At 47.0% G+C, this 27,573-nt stretch overlaps 1 protein-coding gene across 1 annotated transcript; it reads left to right on the top strand.

The window, feature by feature from the left end:
- Positions 1 to 4,903: 4,903 nt before the first annotated feature.
- Positions 4,904 to 27,573, top strand: WEE2 (WEE2 oocyte meiosis inhibiting kinase; the record flags this gene model as incomplete). Its single annotated transcript, XM_084230663.1, has 11 exons — positions 4,904 to 5,218; positions 10,743 to 10,939; positions 12,788 to 12,839; positions 14,009 to 14,181; positions 14,861 to 14,982; positions 20,471 to 20,617; positions 21,232 to 21,339; positions 21,434 to 21,519; positions 22,999 to 23,169; positions 25,476 to 25,618; positions 27,417 to 27,573. The coding sequence occupies 11 exons, from the start codon at positions 4,904 to 4,906 to the stop codon at positions 27,571 to 27,573; spliced, it is 1,671 nt and encodes a 556-aa protein (XP_084086789.1).

The raw sequence follows: 27,573 nt of genomic DNA on the forward strand, positions 1-27,573 counted from the left end.
AAACACATGGTATAGCTTAACATTAATAGTGATTTAGAGGTATCTCTTTTCAATGTTTGCATGTTGAAATCATACTGGATACTGGTTTTCTATTTTTCCCCTTATCCAACAAACAGGAACACTTTGCCACTCTATTAGAGGTGTCTTATATGCATAATTTCATTGTTTTCATTGCATGTGTGCTTGAAAATTGACTTCACCATTTTCTCCCTATTTTGTTGTGTCAATTTCACTCTGGTTTGTTTTTTTTGTTTGTTTGTTTGTTTATATATATATATTTAAATTCTTTTTGGTTTTCTTTCTTTGGGGGGTATTTACTTTGATTTCACTCTTTTTTAAAAAGATTTATTTATTCATACAAGAGCTGGGGTACAGGCCAGAAGTGGGGGTGGGGAGTCAGAGAATTCACCAGAGACAGTGGGGAGCAGAACAGGCAGACTGACTGAAATACACTGCTGAGGGGAGCAGCGAGCGAGAGAGGAGAGGTCTGCTGTGCCATGTGGGTCAGCTCCCTGGCCCGAGATCGAACTTGTGCTGCAGTAGCTGCGGATTGCTTCATAGTGCTGACGCTTAACACCTTGTACCACCAGGGAGGGCCCCCACTCTTAGCTAACAGGAGGCACCTATTTATATGCCATATATTATGTTATATGCCATATATTATGTTATATGCCATATATTACATGTACAAGATGCTGGGCGGATGTGAAGAGAGCCATCCCTTCTCATCAGACATAAAGCTTAGCAGGAAAGGCAGCCAATAGGCAAGACTTGGAATATAGAATATAGAGGGGTGACAGGCAGATAAGTACAACCAGCCCTTCAGGTTGCTAACTTTTGACACACTTCCAGGGATGGTAAGACTGGGTCAAAGTGTACTATGTTTTTAAGGTTCTTGATTGTACTGCCAGATTGTCAGTTCACAGCATGTAAGGGTATCATTTTCATTTCACTCTTGTTAAATTAGATATTGCCATTTAAAATCTTTTTTCTCTAGTTTGTCAGATGAAATGGATTTTGTCTTAAGTGAATGTTTTGTGACTGAATCTAGTCATGGTTTCAGAGTAAGTGCTGGTGACCTGTTCTTCCTCTTCAGGACCCTGTGTCCATGATGCCTGTGCTCACTCAGACTTTGGGGTACTTATGTGCGTGTTAGCCATTTGCATGAGTTCACAATGCAGTGAGAATGTAAATTGTTAGCCTGGCATGATTTGTGTTAATATCACTTCCAATTAAATATGTTTTCATGCTCCTTTATGAAATGTAGAAGTTATAAGTCTTATGCAATGTAACATCAATTCTTTTGTGATTTTAAAAAAAGATTTAATTATGCATACAAGAACTGGGGTGTAGGCCAAGGTGTATGTGTTGGGGGGGCGGTGAGAGGATTCACCAGAGACAGTGGGGAGCAGAACAGGCAGATCTACTGAAATACCCTGCTGAGGGGAGCAGCGGGGGAGAGAGGAGAGGTCTGCTGCACCATGTGGGTAGCTCCCTGGCCGGGGATCAAACTCCTGCTGCAGTGGCTGTGGATTGCTTCATAGTGCTGAGACTTAACCCCTTTCACCACCAGGGAGGCCCCTCTTTTGTGATTTCTTATGTTGTTCTGACATTTAGAAGGTTGTTCCCTACCCCAAAATTTGATTAACAGGCATGTTTTATTTTCATGTAGTTATTTATGAATTGATTTTTCTAATTGAGTCAATGTATTGATATATGAAGTAGACTCTAAATTCTTTTTTGATTGAGTAGTTAACCAATAATTGCTATGCACTTATTAGATAGTTCTTTCACTTCCTATCATTTATAATCCCTTTTAAAGTACAATATTCAATTACTACACTACTAATCTATATATTCAACACTGCCTTACCTATTCTTACACTAGTACCACACTCATTATATAGACATAAAATGCATATTATATAGGTACACTTTAAAGTTTTATAGACTTTAAAACTAGGAGAGCTAATCTCATTCTTCTTTTGAAAAATCTTCAACTATTTCTTTGACAATTATTTTTTCAGGTGAAATCTGAAAGCATTTTTTTTGTCAGATTTTTTTTTAAATGTGAGCTTTTTTTATTTTTTTCATTCAAACCATACAGGAATTGCATCTGACTGCAGAAGAATCAATTCCTTTATATAACTAAGCCACTTCACTCTCTCTACAGTAATAGTCTTCCTTCCAGGTAAAAACAGGTCACCTGTCTCCATGATCAAATAAACCAAAGCAAATACTAGTGGTCCAGAGAGAAGTTTAGATTGTGGGACAATCTATAATAGGATGAAATTAGGAACATGAATGGAGATGAAGAAGTTGGGTAAGAAATCTACATCCTTACTTGTCTCACAGTTAGACCCCAAGAGGACCCAGAACTCAGGGCATTTGGGTACCTGATTTCATCAAGACTCCCAGCTTTCTACCAATTATTTTATACATTAAATCACACCAGCTATAACATCAGCCCTATCTGTTCATTCCTCCCAAATCATCTGACTGCAGGCACTCACCGGTGTGACCCAAGTTGACAGTGTAATAAATGACACACTACAGATGCTGAGCCCAGATCAAGTCACAGATGACGTAGAAATTACGAACGTGTATTTAAAATAATCAAGTTATTTAAAATCAACGCATATCTCCCTTTTAGGCCCCTTAAATTTGCATTGTAGTTGAAAGTTTAAAATTTGATGCTTCGTGAAATGTGGCAATTCTGCAGTATTATCCACCGGGGGACTAGACAAATGAAGAGCATCCACTTGATTCCCTCTAGAAATATTTACTGAGCACCTACCACGTGCTAAGTTGAGACCTGATCCCTGCACCACCAGAGAGGCTTCCCTGCCCCCAATCCATGCTTTCTCTGGCTCTCTCTGGCGTTCTCTCTTCTGGCTTGGTCTGTGGTCTCTTCTTCTGTCCTCTTCCAGCCCAGCCTCCAGGCTCAGGTGTGGGCACTTACAATTGCACGCCCCCGCATGCTCCAGGTGTCCACAATCAGGCACGCGCGCCCCACGCCCACACTCCCAAGCACCTTTTGCATTAACCCGAGACCGAGGCCACAGGTGATGGCTACAGAGGCTCGTGGCATAAAATGCCTGATTAACCCAGTTACCCAACACGTTCAGAATATGAAGAGGTTAACAACAAAGAGTAAAAGGTGACACCCCAAACAGTGCCAAACAGAGACTGTGGGCCAGAGGCAAAATGTGCACCCCCCAGGGACCCCTGGGGCCATCAAGGTCATTACTCTGCCCCAAGGGAGTCTTTCCCACGGTGAACCCTGAGCCATAACCATCCGCTGGGAGACGACAGGTGAAAGTGACGCAGTTCTGAGAGAACCGCTGGGAAGACTGAGGTCTTAACTGTAAGGGGGGGGGCGGGCGTCAGAGCAGTTGGAAATCGGGGGGTCTGGCAAGGCAGAGAGGAGGGTGCGCCATGCACGGTGACCCCCGCAGGCCCACGTTACACGCACTGTTGGGGTGCAGTTCGGCCGGGCTTGGGGAAGCCCACCCGCACCAGGGCTGCGCAGAGGGCTGGCCACGTGACCCGCCGGTGTAAAGAAGCAGCACCCCAGGTCCAGCACCCCGGCGAGGCGCTTCTCCCTCCCTGCGGAGGGCGGTTCTCAGGGGCCCCGCGGTCTCCCCGGGAGGCGAGCGGAGGCCCGGGCGGGCGAGGAGCCGCGTGTCCGCGGCCGGAGGCTTCGGGGGGCCGGTGGGCGGGGCGGGCAGCGCGGACAAAGGGAGGATTGGGCGACGGCCGAGCCTGCGGAGGCCGGGCCCGAGGAGGTTTCCAGCTGGAAAAAAACGCGCTCCCGGCAGCGGGTCCCCTCGGGGCGCGTCCACGTGCGCTGCCATCGCGGTGCAGCCAGGGCGCAGCCCGCACCGGGAGCGAGGAGGGAGGGCCGGGCGCGCGGGGAGAAAGTGGGCGCCTGCCGGGGCGCGCGGGGCCTGGAAGGGGGGTGAGCTGGCTCCCCGGCGCCCCCCTCCCGGGGCCGCGTTTATCATGTAAATAATTCCCGGCTTCCGGCGCTTCCTGCGTCGCCCCGAGGGCGCTCAGGGTGCGGGCGGGTCCGGCCTCGGGCAGGGTCTCCTCCCCAGTGATCCCGGCGGCTCTTCACGTTTCCCGCGGCGCAGCTGACCTCCCCATGGACGCCTCTCGCAGGGAGCAGCTGAAGGACGTGAGTCGAAGATGCCCGAGCAGCGGGAAAGCGCGTTTCACCCGATGAGGCGTTCGCGGGCAGAGCGATGCCAATTTCAGGATGCGCGTCCCGGGCGGCGGGTCTTTCTGGACCTCGGCGCTTCCCTGGAAGCTTTCCCGGGGGTGCGGGAGGCCCGCGGGAGGGCAGGTGTGCGGGCCGCGGGGGCGGGAGGCCCCCGGGGGGCGTCGTGCCGGGGCGGGCGGGCAGGGATGCCGGTGCGCGCTCCCTGCTAGCCGCGGGGTGGGCGGGCGTGGAAGAGCGGAGAAGGTGCTGTTTGTAAACGGCAGGTAAAGCGTGGAAACGGCTTCTTTCCAATAATGAGCTGTTCCCAAGTTGGCTGATGGGCATTTTTAAAGCGCCGCTCGGTGCGAGGCGGCCAGCGGGCTCTCCGCTGCGTGATGGCGCGCGGTTTCTGGGCGCTTCTGCGGGCAAGCGAGGAGCTCTGCGCATAAATTGGATTTAGCGGCTCAGAGGGCTGCTGGGGCTTTCTTTAATCAGAATGGAAATGGGGATAAGCTGAGGTCTCGCGGCGGCGAGGCACTTAAGGGAGACAGCATCGCCGCCTCCCTGCAGCTCCGGGGCGGCGGGAGGGCTGCTGAGGCGGCGGGGCTGCCAGCTCGCCCGCCTCCACACCTCCCTCCGCAGCTCTAGGGCCTCCCCTCGAGGGCCTCCCTGCCCGCGTCCAGGAGCTCCCTGGCCGGCATGGATGACAGCGGCATCAACAAGGATCTGCGGCAGAAATTGAACTTTTCCTGCTGTGAAGACGACAGTGAGAACGAAGGGCAGCAGGAAGCCCAGAGCCCGGAGAGGTCTGCCCTCCAGGACCCAGAAGCAAAGCGGACCCCTCCCTGGACGCCCCGCAGTCACGCGGGGGAACCCCACACATCGCAGGACACCGCGAGTCCCCAGCGAGGTCCTAGGACCCCCGAGCTGGGCTCGCTCAAATGTCCCGAGACGCCTGCCCCGCCGGACAAACGGAACCAGCCGCGGCCCTGCGACAGCCCCTTCACCCCCAAGGTAAGGGCGCCCTGGGGTGGGCCCTGGGGCAGAGGTCTGCGCGCCTCGGCTTCTGGAACAGACTCCCTCACCGGCTGGAAATCCTGAGTACATACCCTGAGTATATAATTTTGGGTGAAAATGAGGAAGAGTTAAAAATGCCCAAAAGCAGATAGACTCACACGTCTGGCTGGCGGGTCTTCCGAAAGCCCTGGGTGCCAGCCACGCCCCCGCAGGCCCAGGGCACAGGTGTGGGCAGCAGGCCGGGTCAAGTGCGGGGACTGTGGGACACCAGACTCCCGCGCTCGGCCTGGGTGCAGGAGACGCCAAAGCCGGGCAGGACAAGAGGAGGCGGCCCGCTGGCCACAGGGACGGGCCAGGAGCCTGATCTCAGGGTTGACTTCTTTCCAGGGCTCTAGATTTATGTGACTATTTACTGATACTTCCTTCCACCCATGTCTGTCTGTGGCTGCGCTTCTCAGAACAAGTCCTCTACCCTCTTTGTCAGGAGGAGGACAGGCTCCTCTATCACGTGAGCAAGGCGGGACTTGTTGACACCTTCTCTGCCTCTTCTCCCTCGCCCGCCCTTGGTCTCTGTATCATTCTCACTGGGAAAGCCAGGGTGGGGAGGCCTTGCCTCTGACAGACGGGTGCCCTGGAGTGCAGGCTCGGGGGGACTGAGCGCTGCTTTCAGCGGCTCAGCTTGAGGTACTCAAGCTCACGGGGATAACATCCGTGGTCAGCAGGCAGCCTGGGCACTGTCGCTGGGTGTCCTTAGTACCTGCTGAGTTTGGGCACCACCTGGCGCAGGGAATACTGAGCTCTGTCTGAACTGCAGACAAACCAATAGCCCCAGGTGTCCTCTGGGGCTTTTTCAATAGTTCCATAACCAACCGATCCGACATCCGTTTGTTTTGAGAACCCACGGCAGGCCAGGAACATAAGACACAGTCTTTACCCTCAAAGAGCTGACAGTCTAGCACGGAGAGAGAAAGTTGTCTATAGATGCTGTCAGGGGCTTCAAGAGAGTTCAGAGTTGTCTGGGCAGATGCTCCTCAGTGGGGAAGGGTGGAAAGAAACAAAAGGGAAGGAAGCACAGGAAGGGCCGTTGAAGTTGGCGTGGCTTTGGTACATGGGCATTAGAGAATGTGGCTCTGAGCAAAAGGATGCTGGCAAGACAGCACGGCATGTGTATTTCAACATTTAAATCTCTTCCAAAGCCCTGGTGTGCCAGCCAGAAAGCAGATAGAATTGAAGGTCTGGCCTGTGGCCTTCTGGCCGGGGGCCTGCTGGCACACCCAATTAGGGTTCCAACGGTGTCTGCAAAATGAATGAAGATAAAACAAACACACCTGGAACAATAAAGTTCAGATCGTGTATGCTGGAAGAACACAAAGAGAAAAAATTGGGAATTAAGTCCCAGATATTAGGAAACCCTTTCCAAAGAAAGCTGTATTTGACAGCAGTGTTGAAATCGAGGTGGAGTTCGCCTGTGAGGACAGTATTGAGAACTCAAGGTGAGGGGGATAGGCTCCAACAACTTACCAGGGAGGGGGTCTCCCTGGTGGCACAGGTGGTTGAGCTCCGCTCTGTGAAGCTGTCCGCAGCCTCTGCAGCACGGGTTTGATCCCGGCCGGCTAGCGAGAATCCCACATGGCACAGCAGACCTCTCCTGGCTCGCCCGCTGCTCCCCTCAGCAGTGTATTTCATCAGTCTGCCTGTTCTGTTCCCTACTGTGTCTCTGGTGAATCCTCTCACCCTCCTGTGCATCTGGCCTGTACCCCAGTTCTTCTATAAATAAATAAATCTTAAAAGTTACCAGGGAGGAAGCTGAGTACTTGCCAGCGTGACAGTGGTCTGCAAGAGTGTGCAGACAGCAGGAGCATGAGCTAGGCCAAGAGCCTATCCTGAAAGTGTGGAGAAAGCCATAAAACCGTCTTGAGCAGGGGCATTTGTGACAAATCTTGGCCTCCCTAGGGAGGCTGGAGCACAGCCGGAGGCATCTGGTGGCAGGGCAGAATTCAGTGTGCCCGAGAAAGGAGAAAGGCCTGAAGGAAGACCACTGTGGCTGGGGGCACACTGAGAAGCTGGTAACTGACTTGATGGAGGGGCTGAGGGCAAAGATCCAGGAGGACCATGAAGCTTCTTGTTTGAGTAGCTGATACCTTGAGTCGGGATAAGGTGACACCAGAGGATATACGGATTTGGAGAAAGCTGAGATGTTGTATAAATCATAGGATAAGTGGGTCTGGAGCCCAGGAAAACAAAGTTAGAGATTTACATCTGGGTATCTTCAGCATTTACGATGTTTTCGAAGCCACAGGTGAATAAATTCATGTAGCCTATGTGCCAGAGTAAGAAAAGTGATCCAAGTTAGGAAGCCTGGAAATGCCAGGATTTGAGGGGCAGGCAGAGAACAGAACTGGGGGAGGCTGGGGTTGCAGCTGGGAAGTACACCTGATGAAGGTGTTTAGGTCGGGGTCACAGTCCAGGACATGCATACCTGGTAGTGCTATGCTAGAGGCACAGATGCAGAGGGAAGGAGGGCTGGCAGAGTCCAGTGTGGCCCAAGGCTAGGGGACAGAAATCACGTGAAGTGACCATAAGGACTTCCAAGCACATTATCTAGAGATAGAAGAGCTCCCTGGGAAGTGGAGGGGTCCCCGTGGCTATGCGTGTGGGGTGCCAATTGACGACCACGTGTAGAAGGTTGTAGAAGGGACTTGAGCGCCAGGGGACTAACTGTATCAACAGGGCCTCTCAGTCTTCCCCAGTCCCGAGACACTGCGGTGCCATCTTCGAGGGAGGTTGCCACCCTCTAGAAGTCCGGAGCTAGACACCAAGTTTCCTCTCTCTTTCACTCATCCTAATGAAGCTGTTATTCTGGAAACTCTCCGGAGCATGTTCATACTTTCAACCTGGCCATCCTTCTAGAAATTTTCACTGCTTCATTTTTTGACAGTCCTTTCATAAATCTTGTCCCAAACTCTGTTCTTTTAAGTTTCGAAAGGATTACTCGTCATTCTGCTGTGTTGGCCATAAAATCCATATTAACATAATTAATAGCCTTCCTTATAAGTTCAGCTCACAAAATAGGCCTTTGCATTTCCAGGCTAGAAATTCTGGTGCTGTCTGTCCCGAGAGGAGTACTTGTCTTTCCTTTCATCTGAAAATATTCTGGTTCTTTTATGTCCCTGAGGTGTGCCCACACTCCCTGTGGAGACAGCAGGTATTCCACACACCTAGGTCGGAATGGCTTCTGCTGTCTCCTCAGGACCCCCCAACCCCATTCATATGTGAGAGATGCATTTACTTTCCATATTTAGCGTGATGAAACTGTTTCTGAAGGAGAAAGATAAACATCATATGAATTCATGCACATGTGATATACAGGAAAAACCCAGATGAATGATATAAAACAAAAGTAAATGTTTGGACTCTCTGACCAACTAGTCGTGACCAAAAGGGAAGTGGGGAGAGGGACAGCTGTAAAGGATAGAACTGGGCTTTTATTTTATTTTATTTTTTTTTTTTTTAGAGGCATGCTTTATTTATTTGTTTGCTGGTTTGTTTGTTTGTTTTGTTTATACATGCACTGGGTACAGTCAGAAGCGCGGGAGGGTGAGAGAATTCACCAGAGCCAGAGCAGGGAGCAGAACAGGCAGACTGACGAAGTACACTGCTGAGGGGAGCAGCGGGCGGCAGGAGAGGTCTGCGCGCCATGTGGGACCCTCCTCCGGTGGCCAGGGAGCAGCCAGGGATTGAACCGGTGCCGCAGAGGCCGCGGGCAGCTTCGCAACCCAGCGCTCAACCGCTGCGCCACCGGGGAGGCCCCTGGGCTTTTTTTTTTAAAAGGTTATTTATGCATACAAGAGCTGGGTGGAGGCCAGAGGTGTCGAAGGGTGAGAGGATTCACCAGAGTCAGAGTGGGGAGCAGAACAGGCAGACGGACTGAAATACACTGCTGAGGGGAGCAGCAGGCAACACAGGAGAGGTCTGCTGCACCATGTGGGTTGCTCCCTGGCCGCAGATCAAACTGAGGATAACTTCATAAGCACTGAGACTTAAACCCTTGTGCCACCAGGGAGGCCCAGAACTGGGCTTTGAGTGGTGAGCTTACTGCAGTGTGTACACACTCATTTTCAGTGACCTATACTTCAAGTGTATCTAATGTTATAATACAATGTTACTTCAAAATATTCTTTAAAAATTAAATAAGACCAAAAGACATTCCTCAGGCTATGGTTTACCATAATTCTAATTCACTTCGTGAATCACAGTGACAACTGAGAAAGAATATATATTTCACTCATTTTGAGCAAATACTCAGCAGCCCTTACGATTAACTTCGAGAGAATTGTGGGCTTGTCACCCGTGGCTGGATCTGGCCGTTGGTATTCCCTGAGCTACCAGCCACAGCTGAAACCCTTGTAAAAATACTTGCTCCAGAGCCGACATCTTTTTCTTCATGTGAAAATGTTGGATGACGTGTGTGTGCTCTGCAGCTGCCTTCACTGTGGCTTTCATCATTTGAATAGAAAAAGTTCCATTTTTATTTCTTGCAGCCTCACAGCCTTTAATTAATTACATTTCATAGAGTGAACTGAATTAGTCTGGCTTCTGCTTCCAGTGACAGCCTCCTTGCAGGGTTATCTGGCCCCCTCATCCCTGTGGCCCCAGGCTCTGCGGTGCTCCTGAAGGGCACGCACAGGTATTCCGCACACCTAGGTCATAATGGCTTCTGCTCTCTCCTCAGAATTCTTTGTCTTTGACCTCTTACCTCTGCCCTCTGGCTTAGCTCTGGTCGGGGTTTGGTCCATGTTCTCTTCCTGGACCCCGGTGGGGTGGTAAGTCCTGCATATTTTTCTACTCAGAGGCATGTTGGGGATCACCACTGCAAAGCCCCAAATCTTAAGGGCTCAGAGTAGTGTTTTTCACTTTCTTTTACCCCACTTCATGGGCCTTTTCTCAGTGGGTGCTCCATCTGCAGTGGCATTAGAAATGCCTTCCATGTTTAGATTGTCTATGAAATTTTTCTCTCACAAAGTGACTATTTCTGAAACCTTAATGAACTGCTGACAAATACAATCCTTAAGAGCTGGGATTCTCTGCTGCCACTCTCGGCACCCAGCCTGACAGCTGCTGCGTGGTAGGCAACGGAGCAAATATTTGGATGGATAATGGAGGGGAAGTTAAAACAGAAATCCTGAGAACTTCAGGACTGGGACTTCTAGAGTTATTTTTGTTTACCTGAGTTGTATCTTCAGAAGCTCAAGGTGGGACTAGAATTGGCAAGTTTCACAGTTGGCCATCAGAATGGCCCAGGGGAAGGAGGTAGAGCTTAACCAAAGCTCAGATTCCTGTGTCGATTCCATAGAAATCCAGAGGACACTGGGAGTCTGTATTTTTCATAAGAGGCCCAGTTATGATGATGAACCAGATGACTTCCAGGCGCCCTTCTGCAATATCACCCTCTGGTTCACATAGCGAGGAGCTCACTGAGACGAACCTTCATTCACGCTTGACCCCTCTTGTCCTCCCTCAGGGCCTGCCGAGTGAGTCGGTGATTTCTTCCACAGGGAAGCTTCCCCCCAAAGGCTCCAAGCACCTACGACTCACACCTGTCCCCGTCCAGGATGAGATGACCTCCTTGGCGCTGGTCAACATTAACCCCTTCACCCCGGAGTCTTACAGAAAACTCTTCCTTCAATCTGGTGGCAAGAGGAAAACCCGAGGCGATCTGTACGTGTGCTGTTGCCTGCGACTTCTGGGGACAGATCTTACTGGGGTCAAGTGGGAGGGAGAGTGCTAGAGTAAGAGAAGGCACACGAGCGCATCTGAAGTGGGATTGGGCATAAGGCGACATAGTCCCTCCTCTCGAAAGGTTGGTGTTGGTTTGATCTGCTCTGTCCAGAGCTGCTGGCATCTCTCTACCCTGGAGTGTGCGTGGAGGCCTCCCCATGGGAGCGCAGGCGGCTCTGAGCCACCCTGACTTCCATTAGGAAGTGGAGTGGGCTATGGAACTGCATCCAGGTTATAGGAGGCTGCAGTTGGGGAAGGTGTGGGTCATATTTCAGTGAGTATGTTGCTTTTCTGAGGCGGCTTGTGTGGCTGTAGTGAGCTACAGAGAAAGGCTCTGGGCTTCCCTGCAGGTGACAGGATAGGCGAAGAGAAAAAGTGGTGCTTTCGGAGGTGCTGAAGAATGGAAAGCCACTGCTCTCTTCCCCAAAGGCCTCTGGACAATAAAGCTCACCTCGTGAAGGACTGCGTGCACTACTCAGGGCTGTTTCTTTACTGTGACTCTCCTAATTGCTTTTTTGTGGGAGCGAAGTGCCTCTAAAATGGGCCGGTCGCTGCTCTGTGTGTACTCAGCAAAATAAATGTCCCACCAGCAATCTAGTCCGCAGAGCAGTTAGTGTGTTATGTGGCGTTGTTTCTGCCAAGTCAATGACTGTGTTAGCCAGCTCTGTGGCCAAGCTTCCTCAACACTGTCTCTTGGAGCTTAAGAAGGGACATCAGCATGAGTACTCCGGTCCACTTTTGTGACCCAGAATCCCACTGGTTTTAACTCTTTAGGATTTGGAAATCATTAGAGCTAATAGTTTTACCTCTTACTGAAGTTAGCAGGGAAAGACAACTTACTTGAATTCCTAGCCATGAAAGTGGGGACCTATTTGGAACATCACTTAGTGCTTTTGAAGGATATTTTTCCTTGTAAAGTATTAGAATATAGTGTTAATTTTTTTTATGGTACCAATGGCCTTGAAGGGTGGTGAGGGGAAGTGGAGGATGAGGATACGACATAGTTCAGGCTTCTGGGAGACCCAAAGGCCTGGCGGCGGCTCTCAAAAAGGTGCAGTGTTAAATTTAAGTCACAAAAGTCCAGCATCAATTGATTTTCATGTGTGTAACATCGTCCACCACCCTGTCCTTGTCCAGAAGAGAAATCTATAACTGGCTAATTTAGAAATTGAATTCCTCCTTAAAGACTCAAAGTGCATCTGCTAAAGAGGATGCTTTTCAAGCCTTCACCTCCCTGAGAGGTACCTGGAATCATGTTAGCCAGAGTAGGAGCATGGAATGTACTGTGAACCTAGCACAAAGCAGGCTCTGGGGGAGGTGGTGCTGGGGGGAGGTGGTTGGTGGCCCTGGGGGGTGTGTGGCGATGCTGGGGGGCATGTTGTGGTGCTGCGGGGGAGTGTGGTGTGGTGGCCTAGCGGTGAGAAGCACCAGATCCTCCTGCCTTCTGAGCTGGCTTGCTCGTGCTTCCAGTTCTCAGCATCTGTGGCCTAAAACTTCAGAGGTCTCCTTTCTCTCAGCTTGTCCCTACTTGTTCTTGGACTCTCAGCTTAGGCCTCTCTTTTGGGAAAGATTTTTACTCTTGAAATAATGAATTGTGTGCGGTCTGTGATATTGCTTGATAGTTCTCATGTTGTAGGTTCTTACATTGAAATTTTTTGTCTATCCCTGTCCCCAAATAAAATTGAAAAGGGGAAGGAACTGTCTTAATAGCAGCTACAGTCCTCAAACCTAGGACAGTACAGGGCCAAGAAACGCCACTCATGCATTGCTATCTTTTTTTTCCCCCAGTGAGGAAGCTGACCCCAGGGAAGGCAGGGCAGAGCAAGGGCTGCCTGCCAAGGTGAGCACAGTCCTTTGGTCTAGCTGCCACCCCATCACTCCTTTCCCCCTCTGCTCCTCTCCATGGGTACATTGCAGATTTGCAAATGTGCTTTGCAGCTGAATTTATCTGGACTCTCAACAGTCTGTATTCTTAGCTAGGTATTACTCTATCAATTGGTGTCTGATATGTATATTACTGAATAATTAGCATGAGTATTTTTAAATTAAAGGCTACTGCTTCTACCTTTGATTATGGGAAAAATTCTGTACTCCTGGGGTAGAGAAGTGAAGGGAAAGTCAAGAAGTGAAGAGGGAAAAAAAAATCAAGATATTTACAATCCAAAAGTGGAACACAAAAATGGCATAACATCGGAGGTTTATATGTAAAAGTTTAGCTCTTAAATGTGTCAGTATCTATTTTTTACAAAGTTCAGCATCTTTGATCTAGCATCCCTTATCTGACAATCTAACCTAAAAAATAATACTGAAATATTTACAGAGATGTTTTTACAGTCTTAACTGTAATGGAAAAAAGCAAGAGATATGGGGAGGAGTAAGTGTCAATAGAAGAATGGCTAAGTTAACAAATTCATGGAGTTGGAGGGACTTTAAACTGCCATTAAGACGGTGATAATACCACAAAAAGGAATGCATCCCCTTGCCTGATGTTCAGGTGTAAAAGGGGGAGGGTGGCTGGAGAGTGATATGGATGGTGAGCTGGCTCACTTGGTATCTGAGGTCAGGATGGTAAGGTAGTGACCATCTGTTAAAAGGCTTAAAGCTTCTGCTCAGAACTGTGGATTTCTCAGGGGGACCTTTTTTTTTTTTTTTTTCATATGTCCCACCAGATCCCAGCGACTCTTTCCACTGAGAACAGTAGTTCTGGGTGTTGCATAGATGTGTCCCCACTAGGAACATACCTGTCCCCTGGTATGACTGGACAGGAAAACATAGAACAGTCGTAGTATAGAATAGAGAAGTGTCAGTGCAGAGTTACATGGAAGGTTCTACAGACACCGAGAAGTGGGGAGGTTCTTGCTACCATGAATGTTGACACAGACAGAATTCAAGGGATTTGCCTCAAATGTCTTTCTGAAAACCTAGAGAAATTTCAGCATATGAGATGCCTCCATTTTACTGCTCACCGCATGTTAGGAAGAATTATTTTAACCTTTTAAAATATTTCAGAGATGTGTCCTACGAGAAACCAACATGGCTTCCCGCTATGAGAAAGAGTTCTTGGAGGTAGAAAAGATCGGGGTCGGGCAATTTGGGACAGTCTACAAGTGCATCAAGAGGCTGGATGGATGTGTCTATGCAATAAAACGCTCTACGGAACCTTTTGCAGGGTTATCAAATGAGTGAGTACCTTGGAAATCTACTGAAAGTATAAATTTGGTCTTGCAAACCTGTTTCTTGTCAACATAATTTTAATAATTACATTGGCATGAAAAAGACTCCTTTTTTCTTATGCAATGTTGAAAAAAAAATCATGGACTTTGATGCCAGAATAACCAAGGTTCTTATCTACTATCACCAACTTGTCTGTGGGCTGGGCATGGATCTTTTTTTTTGGCACTTTTTTTTTTTAAAGATTTATTTATTTATACAACCACTGGGTACAGTCAGAAGCGCAGGAGTGTGAGAGAATTCATCAGAGCCAGAGCGGGGAGCAGAACAGGCAGACTGACAAAATACACTGCTGAGGGGAGCAGTGGGCGGCAGGAGAGGTCTGCACACCATGTGGGACCCTGGCCCGGTGGCTGGGGATTGAACCGGTGCTGCAGAGGCTGCGGGCAGCTTCGCAACCCAGCGCTCAACCCCTGCGCCACCAGGGAGGCCCTGGGCATGGATCTTTTGGAAGACTCTTCCTTGCCAGTGTGTCTTACTGAGTGGTTATGCAGATTACATGACAAAATCGTAAGCAATCAGTGAGTGCTCCAAGAGCATTTGGCCACTGTTAGGAATGCTTCAGGTCTTCTTAAAGCATTCTTATGTCTATTACCTTGAGCCATTGTTCTTTATGCTTTTCTGCCCCAGGAGCCTGGCTCTGCATGAAGTTTACGCCCACGCGGTGCTTGGACATCACCCCCATGTGGTACGCTACTATTCCGCGTGGGCAGAAGATGACCACATGATCATTCAGAATGAATACTGCAATGGTAAGTGTGTAGACTGGTGAGGGATCTCTAGGTCTTTGGAAAAATAGCTTTGGCATATACTACACCTCCTCCTTGTAGTGTATGTGAGGGAAAGAGCCCTAAAACGTCTGAACTAGTCTTGCCTGGCAGCAGAGAGCTGGGGAGATGAGTTGAATGGAAACAGAACTTCAGGTTTATGCCACCATAAATTTCTTTCAAGCTGGTGTGTAGCTGACTCTCCCATCACTATTTACTACGTAGAAAACTTTCACCCTAGTGGTTTGAATGGCAACTCACCCTTTTATGCTATGTAAGCCACTGTCCTCTGATTTCAGGGAGGGGGGATAGATGTATACAGCCAACTTTGATTTTCAAGTGGATTCCTGCGTTTGGGGGTTGCTCATACTTTCTGTTGCCTTTTACCCTTAGAGCTTAGTTGTATTCTCACCAAAGGCAGGTCCAGGGTCCTGGTACTGAAGATCAGTGAGTCCTGATCAGTTCTTCTGGGTCTGTCACAACCATACGTATACACAGAACAGGTGAAACTTTTTTCTCGCTACTTATATCCCAAAGAGTGGTTTCATATGTCTCTAATGGTGCTAAGGGGTGACATAACAGCAGGTAATAAAAATACCACATGTGTTACTTTTCATCCCAACGTTCAATAGAAAAGGGCTACCACGTGGAGCAGCAGCCTGCCGTCACCTAGCAACAGTCGGCACTGACCACAGTTGTGCTGGGGGACTCTGAGAGTACAGTCTGCCTTTGAGTAGTGTTAGTAACCACCAGAAGGCCCTGGGCAGATATGTCCAGCCTGACTTCCGAGGATAGTGACCAGTGGTGAAGCATCATCATTGCATACACAATGATGTGTGCAAGGAGGTAGCAGGTAGGGTTGTGAAGGGCTGGAGACAGCCGCCTGGGCATCCTGCCAGATCACGACCCTGTCCTACTTCTTCACAGCTGGTTTCTTTACACCCTCACTGGGAAACTGGTGGATTTTCTCTGATAGGCTCACCCCAAACCCCTTTTTCTAATATCTCTTCTGGAAAAAATGGACCCTTTCCTTATACTTGTAATTGAGAAGTTGAGACTTTAAATAACATTTCTCTTCCTGATTCTCTCTTATTGCCACCCGAGATTCCCTACCTTTACCCTCCCCCTCTCTATAAAAACACTGATTTTATTTCCATGACTTTCAGCTACTAACAAAGCTAATATTAAGTAACTCAATTTAATCAATAATGCAAAGCGAAACTGATTTTAACCTGATTTGGGGACAATGTAAATATTTAAATTTTTCAAAAAGAATAAGATGGAGAGGTCCTATTACAAGTCACCTTCTATTTCTTTTCAACATTTGAATACCTCCCATAGACTGGGCACTGTAAGATCCAGGGTGAGAAATAGTGTAGCGAGAGATAAGGGAAGTCACATCTTCAAGGAGCTTTACTCTACTTGTTCTGTTACAGTGAGCACATATACAAGAGGCACTTGGTGCACAGTCAGAAGGCCCAATTCTGGATAAAAGCGTTCAGAGAAGATGAACGTGAGCGACAGGCAGCATCGTGTGGTGGAAGGGCTGGGCTTTAACGTCAGGCAGACTTGGGTTCCACCACTGCTGTAGCACCCACAAGCTGCAGGGTCATCAGGGTGTCACCTAATCTCACTGTGCAATGACAGAGTATTGTGTGCTAAAGGCAGCAATTTGGAAACTGACACAGTATTCAAGAACTCAAAATCACAGAGTAGCCCGAACAATCTATAAAGGAGCCAAGACGTGAATCAGACCTTGCAGAAGGAGTAGAGGGAAGATACCAGTAGGGGAACAGCATGTTAGGGGAACAGCATGTACACATGGGCAAACAACGCATCCCTTGGGGATGGGTCTGACCCAGCAGATAGTGGGCGGGGGGCTCACGAGACTGAGGTAGTAGGACATAGGAGGAGTAAGGTAAGGTAAGCCTATATCAGCCCTCGCAGGATTTGGATTAGAGGACGAATTGTGCAGACTCGTCATCCGTCCCTCACAGCAGTCCACTGATGTCACTGAGTACTCGCTAGTTACAATGGAACTTTGCTATCAAAATTCACAGACACTGAACCTTTTACATCTGAACTGATGGTGAAAATAAAGCATGCCTGGTGCCTTGTTTTGTTTGTAGTCATGGATAAGCTATGCTGAGATTTTGTCCTGAGGCTCTGAATAAAGGATTAGTCGTCCAGACCATTTGTGAGGGCGCAGAGTAGCCAGCGCCTCATTTCTTCACCCCCTTCCTTCCCCCTCTTCCTCTCGTGCCTGCCCCTCTCCCCTTGTTGCCCTTCCCTGCCCTTAGCCCTGTCCCTGTCACCTCCCATAGCCCTCAGGCTGGGCATGGGCAGGTGTGGCTTTATTTTTTTTTTAAGATTTATTTATTTTATGCATACAAGAGCTGGGTGCAGGCCAGAGGTGCAGGGGGCAGGGTGGGGGTGGGGGTGAGAGGATTCACCAGAGACAGAGTGGGGAGCAGAACAGGGAGATTGACTGAAATACACTGTTGAGGGGAGCAGCAAGCAAGGCAGGAGAGGTCTGCTGCGCCATGTGGGTCAGCTCCCTGGCTGGGGATCAAACTTGTGCCAAAGTGGCTGCAGATAGCTTCATAATGCTGAGACTTAACCCCCTGCGCCACCAGGGAGGCCTGGCTTTAACTGAACTATGGAGTAGATGGCTAGAGGCTTAGTTCATAAGTGGCATCTAGCAGTCACCTCACTTCCTCACTGCCCCTCCTAAGCCCAAACCATCAAATCCTCTTCCTCCTCCTGCACTTGCAGGCTCCCCCAGAAGTCACCTCTGGGTCAGCCTCAGAAATCTGAAAGTTGGCAGTAGTAGGTTCGTTCTACAACACCAGGATGGGAACCTGTTCAGGACTGGACGAGTATCCCCTCCCTTCAGCCCCAGGGCAGCGTTTTCTTGTGACATCTTCCAGAACAGAATGTGAGTCCCTAGAGCGGTGATTCTCAAGGTTGAGTCAGACAACACCCAGAAGGCAGCTTCTGCTGTGGGGAGGTGTGAATATTGGTTCTATTTTCCATAAAATAAACAAGAACTGGGCCTCCCTGGAGGCGGAAGGGTTAAAGACGCAGCACTATCAAGCTATCTGCCAGCCACTGCAGCACCAGTGTGATCCCCAGCCAGGGAGCTACCCACATGGCACATCAGACCTCTCCTGTCTCACCTGCTGCTCCCCTCAGCAGTGTATTTCAGTCAGTCTGCCTGTTCTGTTCCCCACTCTCTCTGGTGAAACCTCTCAACCCCAGTTCTTATATGCATAAATAAATCTTAAAAAAAAAAAAAAAAAACAAGAACCATGTCACCAGCAGGACATGTGTTTGTGTGGTAGATAGCGACATAAAATCATGATTGTGAATACAAAAGTATCAGCAGACTATCCAGTGGAATTGTTGCTCTGCTTTCTATATTTTGTTGCTAGAAGGCATTTTCTGTTTTATTGGCTATTTCGCCTCCCTAGAAAAAACCATAGATGTCTTTTTCTTTAGGTTTATTTTTTTTTTCTGCCAAATGGGTTAGGTATCAACATTTTATCTTAGGGAGCAACTCTGTGGCTCATCTCATTAAGATAGTTGAGAAGAGCTCCTGTGGGCTGGCGCCACCTTCTAGGGCACAATGTTGGCATCACAGGTGGTTGCTGGGTTGAGGCATTAAGGGTTTGGGTGACCAAGGGAGAGGAGAGATGAAGTTTACAGGCCGTTCAGGATTTCTGTGTCTACAAACACATACTTTTATATGAACATTACTTAATAAAGAACAGTAATTATAAGAGGCAGACAATTGGCTTTACCTATAGAAAAATAAGGATATTCTAATACCTTTGCATAAAGGGATGCTAACTCCTACTGTTGTTACTTGGCTGACTTTAATCTTACCTAGAGTTTCTAACCAATTAAAAGTTCTCCCAGCACAGACCTAGTTATCCTTATTAATACTTGCAAGCTCTTTAGGGGATTAGCAATACCTGCTTAGAATCCAAAAGGACCTATGAAAGAATGCTAAGGTAGGCCCAGGTATGCTCTTTGCATACATTTCATGGGGCTCTTGACACAATCTTTATTTCTCTGTTGCCACAATCTTTATTTTCTCTATGAAATTCAGTTCAGAAAATGTTTATTACATGCCAGACCTTGGAAAAGGGAAGCCGAGTACAAAATGGGCCCTGTCCTAAAGGGACACCCAGGCTAGGAGGAAACTGAGAGTCCAGTGGACAGGGCAGCCTTCCCTCGTCACCCCTCCTAGCCTCCTTTTGCAAGCTTACTTTCCAGGTGACTTTGTTTCTAACCAGCTCCGGCACACTCTTTACTTATTCTTCCTTTCCCATTAATAGCCTCTCCAGTACCTAAATTCTTTTCTAAGAAGATTCCCATAAAAAAAAAGAAATTTTAACTCTATGTGTTTCTGAAGGGGCTGGATTCTTCTCCTTTCTCCACTTGAGCTTTAACTTGACAACTCAACCTCTAAATTCAATTTTACACATGAAATCCTTATTTTAAAGTATCCTTAAAACACCATTACCACAGACCTCAGTATACTGAGACCACTTGAAGGGTGAAGCCATGGGCTTTACAACTGCCAGGGAGACCCAGGACACTCTGATTTGAATGCTAATAAATGAGATGAAGGATTCAGAAGCATGGCTATTACTAGTGCCTTAGGATTGCGGTATCCAAGATCATGTGGTCAGATGAGACCAGCCTTGGTTTTTATTGATCATGATGAATCAAGATCTTACTGTGGTTTAACTAGGACTGAGGTGTATACTAAGGTTTTGCATTTTCCTTGGGTCAGCTATCATCAATGTTCTCATTTCCTCTGTTTTTAAAGATTTATTTTATTTTTATGCATACAAGAGCTGGGGTATAGGCCAGAGGTGCGGGGAGGGGGGGTGGTGGTGGTGAGAGGATTTATCAGAGATGGAGTGGGGAACAGAACAGGCAGACTGATGAAACATATTGCTGAGGGGAGCAGCGGGCGTGACAGAGGTCTGCTGCGCCATGTAGGTTGCTCCCTGGCCACGGATTGAACTCATGCTGCAGTGGCTGTGGCCAGCTTCATAGGCTGCGTCTCAACCCCTTGCGCCACCAGGGAGGCCCTGCTGATATATTTTTGATGGAATTAAACCTAGATTACATTAAAATTACTAATGGCCTATCTTTATGAGCTTGACACTGACATGGGGTTCATTATCAACACCAACAGGTAGCCGCTGGGCTAGGCCTAACTGGTCTCTGGTTAATAATGTGGTCAAATTAAAATGTTAATTGGAGCTCACTCCTGTTGACAGGAAACTGGGCAGCAGCCCAGACATTGGTTTTGCTTTACACTGACATGGAGTTAATCTGCACTTGTTGGACTGAAGTCATTCTTGAGAAGTTACTGAATATTTACTGTTTCATCTGTAAGAGTCCTACCTTTTCTCTCCTCTCATGGGAATACTCTGCTGTTGTTCTTTCCCAGGTGGGAGCTTGCAGGCTGCCATATCTGAAAACACAAAGACAGGCGATCACTTCCAAGAGCTGAAACTCAAGGACATCCTTCTGCAGACCTCCCTTGGGCTCAAGTACATCCACAGCTCTGGCCTGGCGCACCTGGACATCAAGCCTAGTCAGTAGGCTCCTGACTGCCACTCCTACCACATTTAGTTCTCTCCCCATTGTCAGGATCTCTGTGTTTGTGTCTACCAAGTGCCAGAGATAACTGTTTACTGGCAGAACCGCTTTTACTCATTTGCTTTAAAAATTTTAGTTAAAAGACTTGCACCTTTCCATCCCTGGGCCAAGGGGACATAGAGGGAAAAGATTCCTGAATAGTGAGGCCAATACTGTATATACTGGCCACATCCTGATTGAGCTATGGCCAGTGCTGGATTCTTCCTAATTCAGCGCTGGTCCACATGAGTGCAACGGAAGGTTTTGGCTCTCATAAATGTGAACTCCGGAACTGTCCAAGCTATTTTGTGTCTTTTGGCTTGTTTCTTTGTTTTGAGGCCACCAGCCTGTTGAGACAATGAGGAAATGTCTAAAATCAGTTTCCTGTCCACTGATATTATCAAACACTGTTCAGAAGAGGTGTGAGACACTCCATGGAAGAAAAGGAACTAGGGTAGTTGTTACATGTACACAGAAGAGGAGGGAAGGAGGGAGGCTGAAATGTCAAATACAGAAAACCTGGGGTGAAAAAACTTCAGAGTCAATGCGTCAACTCTGTGTTTTGTTCAGGTAACATCTTCATTTGTCATAAGATGCCGAGCGACTCTCCTGCAGGCCCAGAAGAGAACGAAAATGAAGCTGACTGGTTTCTCTCTGCCAAGGTGATCTATAAAATAGGTGAGTGTGTCGGACACCTGGCCAGTAGACTCTCGCCACATACAATTCATACTGATAACCCTGCTTATTCAATTTTCTCTTTTGTTTTCCTTAGGTGACTTGGGTCACGTGACATCAATAAGCAAACCCAAAGTGGAAGAGGGAGACAGTCGCTTCCTGGCTAATGAGATTCTGCAGGAGGTGCCCATCTGGGAAATGGAGGGTTTTTTTGTTTTTTGTGTTTGTTTTTTGTTTTTACATTGTTGTTCATTTTTGTACAATGTTTCATTTCTCCTCTCAGGTGTTGTCCCCATAACATTACCACCACCAAGACACCCAGGGACCATCACCATGGACTTTTGTGCTCTTTCCTCCTTTCCCCCCCCCATTATCCATTTTTTTAATTAATTTTTTTAAACATTGTTCATTTTTAAACATTATTTGCTTCCCCCATCCCCCCAGGTGTAGTCCCCATAGAGTTTCTTTCCCCAAGGCACCCGTGCACCATCACCTCAGTCCCCTGTGCTCCTCCCTCCCTCCCTCTGATTCCTTTCCCGCCTCCTCCCCTGCAGGATGTCTCTGGTTTATAATTGTCCATTTTTGCTTTGTTGTGTTTTGTCCTGTTATTATTTTTTATGGAGATGGAGGGTTTTTATAATCCATGAATCTTTCTTTCTTTTTTTTTTTAAAGATTTATTTATGCCACAAGAACTGGGGTACAGGCCAGAGATGCAGGGAGTGGGGAGGGGGTGAGAGGATTCACCAGAGACAGTGGGGAACAGAACAGGCAGATTGACCTAAGTACACTGCTGAGGGGAGCAGTGGGCGAGTCAGGAGGGTTTGCTGAGCCATGTGTGCTGCTCCCTTGCTGTCCTGGATGAACTCATGCTGTAGAGGCTGCACATTGCTTCTTAGTGCTGTGCTTAACCCCTTGCGCCACCAGGGAGGCCCCAGTAAACCTTTCTGACTCTCAAATGAAGATTCACAGCATCAGAAATGAAAAGTATATTGTCCTTTTCCCTATTCAGAATGGAGATCAAAGATAGGAGAGGAAAAGCTTTTCAAAAAAAAAGCATGAGGAAAGCAAGCTTAATCCATCACTAATCAGTATTACATTGTTCTTTGTGAAAGTCTTTTACTGTTATAGTATTTCTCAGAATTCTTAAGTTCATGGATTCCCTACTAGGAAGGAAGCTTTTATTGGTCCGCCCACCTTTGTCATGCTACCAGTCTTCTGCACCAGCAGCTCTGCCACTGAAATCACTTTTAGTTTTGGGCCACCTTCTAGGTGGTATTTCATACTGAATTAAATCATCTTAGGTTTCAGAATCTACCTCTGGAATCAGGAAAGGTATAACCTAGGAAAGGTATAACCTCATCCAGCATGATAATCAGAAAAAAAAAAGATGAGCTTTTATTGGCATGATCAACCTCTGCTGCAGGTATCTCTGAGCCTGGCAGAGCAAAATGGTGCCAAGATTCTGCCATACACTCTTCACAGCACAGTAGTGTTAGTGCTCCATCCGGTGGATTTGTGCGCCACCCTCTCTGGGAAAAAAACACTAACTGCAGCCACAACCACCTCCATTGTGTCTGTTGAGTGTGCACATGCTCTCAAATGAACCTCTCTCACCCATCCACTCAGTAGACTAACTGGCCTTCCTGTCTTCTGTTTGGCAGAATTACCAGCACCTTCCCAAAGCAGACATATTTGCTTTGGGGTTAACAATTGCAGTGGCTGCTGGCGCAGAGTCGTTACCCCGCAACGGGGCTGCCTGGCATGACATCCGAGGGGGTAACCTTCCCGACATCCCTCAGAAGCTCTCAGAAGAATTTTATAGCCTGCTCAAGGTGAGATCTCTAGGACATGAAAATTACAGATGACAGGTTCTGTGTATTCTCTCCTGTATGATGCTGTTAACTGCTGTGTTTAATTGGTATTTCATGATGAATTAAATCATCTTAAATTTTAGAATCCTCTACCTGAAGATAAATTCCTTAGCAGTACTAAAAAATTGAATTTAGAATTTATTGATGAACATATAAGCTATTTCACTGACTAGTAACAGATACTATCACGTGTACTGTCATTGAGGGGTATCCTGAATTAACTGTGAGTAGAAAAGGAGCATGTTGTAGTAGAAAGCTGAATTAGGGGTTGGGTGACGTGTTTTAGTCTTGGTCCTGCTCTTAACTTGGAAAAGTCACTTTGTAATTTGTTAACTTTTTGATACTGGAGAAAAAAGACTAACATGCCTAATTGTTCACAAACAGCCTAAATGTTCATTAAATCAAGCTTTTTCTTTCTAGGTGACCACAGGTTAAAGCCTAAAAAAAACATAGTATCCAACTCTACAGCAGTTTATTTTTGCTCCTCTTCTGTCCAATTTATTCTGTATGAAATCTCAGACCCTTTTACAGGTCATGAGGAATGCTGACTAGGTGTGGATTTTGGTGGATGTGACATTAGGGGTTATTCTAGTTTTTCTTTTTACGGCTTTATTGAGGTATCATTGACAATTGCAAGATATTTAGAGTGTACAGTATAATGATTTGACTCAAGTATCCACTGTGAAATGATACCCCCACTGAGTTAATTAACACATTGTTACCTTTTTTTGTGTGAGAATACTGAAGTTCCTCTCTGAGCAAATTCAGCCATGCAATAGGATGTTATCAACTATAGTCACCATGTTATACATTAGCTCCTCCAACCTTATCCATTTTACAACAGAAACTTTGCACACTTGACAATCTCTCCCTGTTTCTCCCCACCCCCAATCCCTAGCAACCACTTTTCTACTCTGTTTCTATGAACTCAACTTAAAAAAAATATTAAGACTCCAAGTTTAAGTGATACCATGCAGCATTTGTTTTTCTCTCTCTACGTTATTTCACTTAGCATAACACCCTCTGGGTTCATCTGCATTGTTGCAAATGGAAGGATTTCTTTCTTTTTGAAGGCTAAATGATATTTACATTTTTTTATCCAGTCAGTCATCACCAGACACTTAGGTTATTTCTGTAGCTTGGCTGCTGTGGATAATGCTGCTGTGAACATAGGAATGTGGATATTTCTTTGAGATGATGATTCTGTTTCCTTTGGATATGTACCCAAAGTGAGATTGCTGAACCAATTGGTAGTTCTATTTTTTATTTCTTTTTTTTTAAAGATTTATTTATGCATACTGGAACTGGGGTGTAGACCAGAGGTGTGGGTGTGTGTGTGAGAGGATTCACCAGAAAGAGTGGGGAGCAGAACAGGCAGGTCTACGGAAATACACTGCTGAGGGGAGCAGTGGGCAAGATAGGAGAGGTCTGCGCCATGGGGGTTGCTCCCTGGCCAGCCGGGGGCTGGAACTGGTGCCACAGTGGCTGGTGATAGTCTGACCCTCTAGACTGTTGCCAACAGTGGCAGCACCAGTTTACACTCTGGCCAACAGGGCACAGGGGCTCCCTTTGTCCACTTCCTCATTAGCATTTGTTCTCTCCTGCCTTTTGGGTCATAATATCCTAACAGGTGTGAAGTGATATCTCATTGTGGCTTGGATTTATATCTCCCTGTGATTACTGATGTTGAATATCTCATGTAGCTGTTGAGAATTTTTGTGACTTCTTTCAAAAAAAAAAAATATCTATTAAGGTCCTTTGCCAATTTTTTAACTGGGTTGCTTGAGTTTTTACTGTTGAGTTGCATAAGTTCCTCAAATAGTTTGGGTATTAACCCCTTAGTGGATAGGTGGATTACAAATCTTTTCCCCATTCCAAAGGTTTTCTCCTCATATTGCTGATGGTTGATGACCATCAACTTGTGTATAACTCCCAACTGTCACTTTTTCTCTCAGGCTTCAGTTTTGTCCCATTTAAAATTAAGGCATTTGACTAGCTAGTCATCCAACTAGCTATAAAATGTGACACTTAGAGTCAAAGCAGAGGTGTGGCTGACCGATGCTCCTGGACAGGGATGAGAATCCTGTCTTAGGTGGAGCCAAGTTTTCATTTATTTCTTCCTTTTGCAAAAAGGAGCAGCTGAGTTTCCCAGGACACGTGATAGTATCTGTTACTAGTCAGCAGAGCTGAGGTGGAATTGGTTCTGGGTGGGGAGCTGTTCCCACAGTGATGCTTCTAACCTCTTCCTTTTGGCCGTACCTCACCAGAACATGATCCACGCTGACCCAGGGGAGAGACCTTCTGCAGCAGCTCTGGCCAGAAGCCGAATTCTCCGGCCCTCCCTGGGGAAAACGGAAGAGCTGCAGCAGCAGCTTAACCTGGAAAAGTTCAAGACAGCCACACTGGAAAGGTAGATTTTAGTTGCTGGAGTTGAGGAAGAATCTATGTGTGTGTTTTTCACAGTGATGTGGCTGGTCTGGTGTGTCTACTCTATGGGTTCAGCCCAACTCAGCACTGTGTGTAGGTCCCTTCCTACACGACTTGCAGCCTGAGGTCCTGCTAGAGGCCCCGGGGCTTGACTGCTTGAGAGTGAAAAAGTTCAGTTACTGTGGAGGAAGCAAAATGAGGAGTTCAAGAAAATACACCTGCAAGAGAAAACCTGGTAGGATTCTGAGTGACAACAGGTATTCAAGTAACTGGTGGATGACTGCCCAGTGCAACATAACCATACATGAGGTGGGAAGAGACCTACTTCAGACATCCATTCAATTTCAGGTCAGATAGATATGCTATCTCTTTTTTATAAGATTTATTTATTTATGCATACAAGAACAGGGGTACAAGCCAGAGGGCGGTGTGTGTGTGTGTGTGTGTGTGTGTGTGTGTGTGTGTGAGTGAGTGAGAGAGAGAGAGAGAGAGAGAGAGGGAGGGAGGATTCACCAAGACAGAGTAGGGAACAGAACAGGCAAACTGCCTGAAATACACTGCTGCAGGGAGCAGCGGACAAGACAGGAGAAGTCTGCTGTGCTATGTGGGTAGTTCCCTGGCCAGCCGGGGATCGAACTCAGGCTGCAGAGGCTGCCGATAGCTTCACAGTGCGTGCTTAACCCCTTGAGCCGCCAGGGAGGCCCTGCTGTATTGGTATTTGTTCAGAGGAAGAAGTATTTTTCACTTATTCACAGTAACTCATATTTATGTATGCATTCATTTGTTAGTCTATGCCTTCATTAAACAAATAGGAATTAATGAGATGGGATGTAGTTGGAGATAGGTCAGGCAGTGGTGTTTGAGCAGCGTGCCGAGGGCATTAAGTGACTATTACTGCTGAAAATATAAAAGTGGTCCTCTGAAACAAGCTTAGAATTATACCTTCCTTTGAATACACAATCCATCATGGACAAATATTAGCTTGAAAAGTCTCCCAAATGATTTCTTGGCAATAAGCTTTAGAGAATCTAAGCTTTCAGTCAGGTAATGCTTCCTAATAAGCAAGTCAATATATTTGTTGCTCTAGTTTTAGATCTGATTTTCCCAGCAAATAAACAAGATACAAATACTTATAGATGTGTTGCCATAGTAATGTAAGTACTTTTTAAGGTGTGTGCATTCTGCGGGGCCAGCTGGGAGGTGTAAGTATCTGTCATCGGCATTACCAGCAATGAGCACCCATCATAGAGAAGGAGCAGGTATCTTCTTAAAGTTTTCTAGACCAGGGGGTGTTCAGCTTTTCTGTAAAGAGCTTGATAATGAATACTTAATGCTTTGTGGGCCATGTGATCTGTTGCAATTCCTCATATCTGCTGTATTAATGCAAAAAACATTACTACATAGATAACACATGAATGAACAGATAGGGCTGAGTTCCAATAAGACTTTGTTTACAAAAACTGGTGGTGGGTGAGATCTGCTTCATGGGCTGTGCTTTGTGAATCCCTAGAGCTTTCATATGGAGTCTAGAGTTGTTCCCTTATTATTATTTTTTAATTTTAAAGACTATTTCCCAATCCGTAGGTGCTAGAAAATGGCACCTGTCATGTGTTATGGTATGTGTGTGCAGCTATCTTTTAAGACGATCACGGGAGCTGAATTCTCTAGTCAGTAATTAGCTCTATAAATACTGAAAAAGAAAAGTGTGTGTGTTAGTGTGGATCATAAATGTTATATCTAATTTGGGCTTAAGTAACATGTTCTTCCCCTTTCATTGCCAGGGAGCTGAGGGAAGCCCAGCTGGCCCGGTCCCCACGGGATGACCATAGTGATCCTGGAGTCTCTGGGATCCTCACAGGATCAAGAAGCACCAGACGCCTTGTGGGAAGAAAGAGTGCAAAGTCCTCAAGTTTTACTTGTGGCCAGTCCTCCCCATAA

Source organism: Talpa europaea (assembly GCF_964194135.1).
Source record: "Talpa europaea genome assembly, chromosome: 3".
NCBI classification, from domain to species: Eukaryota; Metazoa; Chordata; class Mammalia; order Eulipotyphla; family Talpidae; genus Talpa; species Talpa europaea.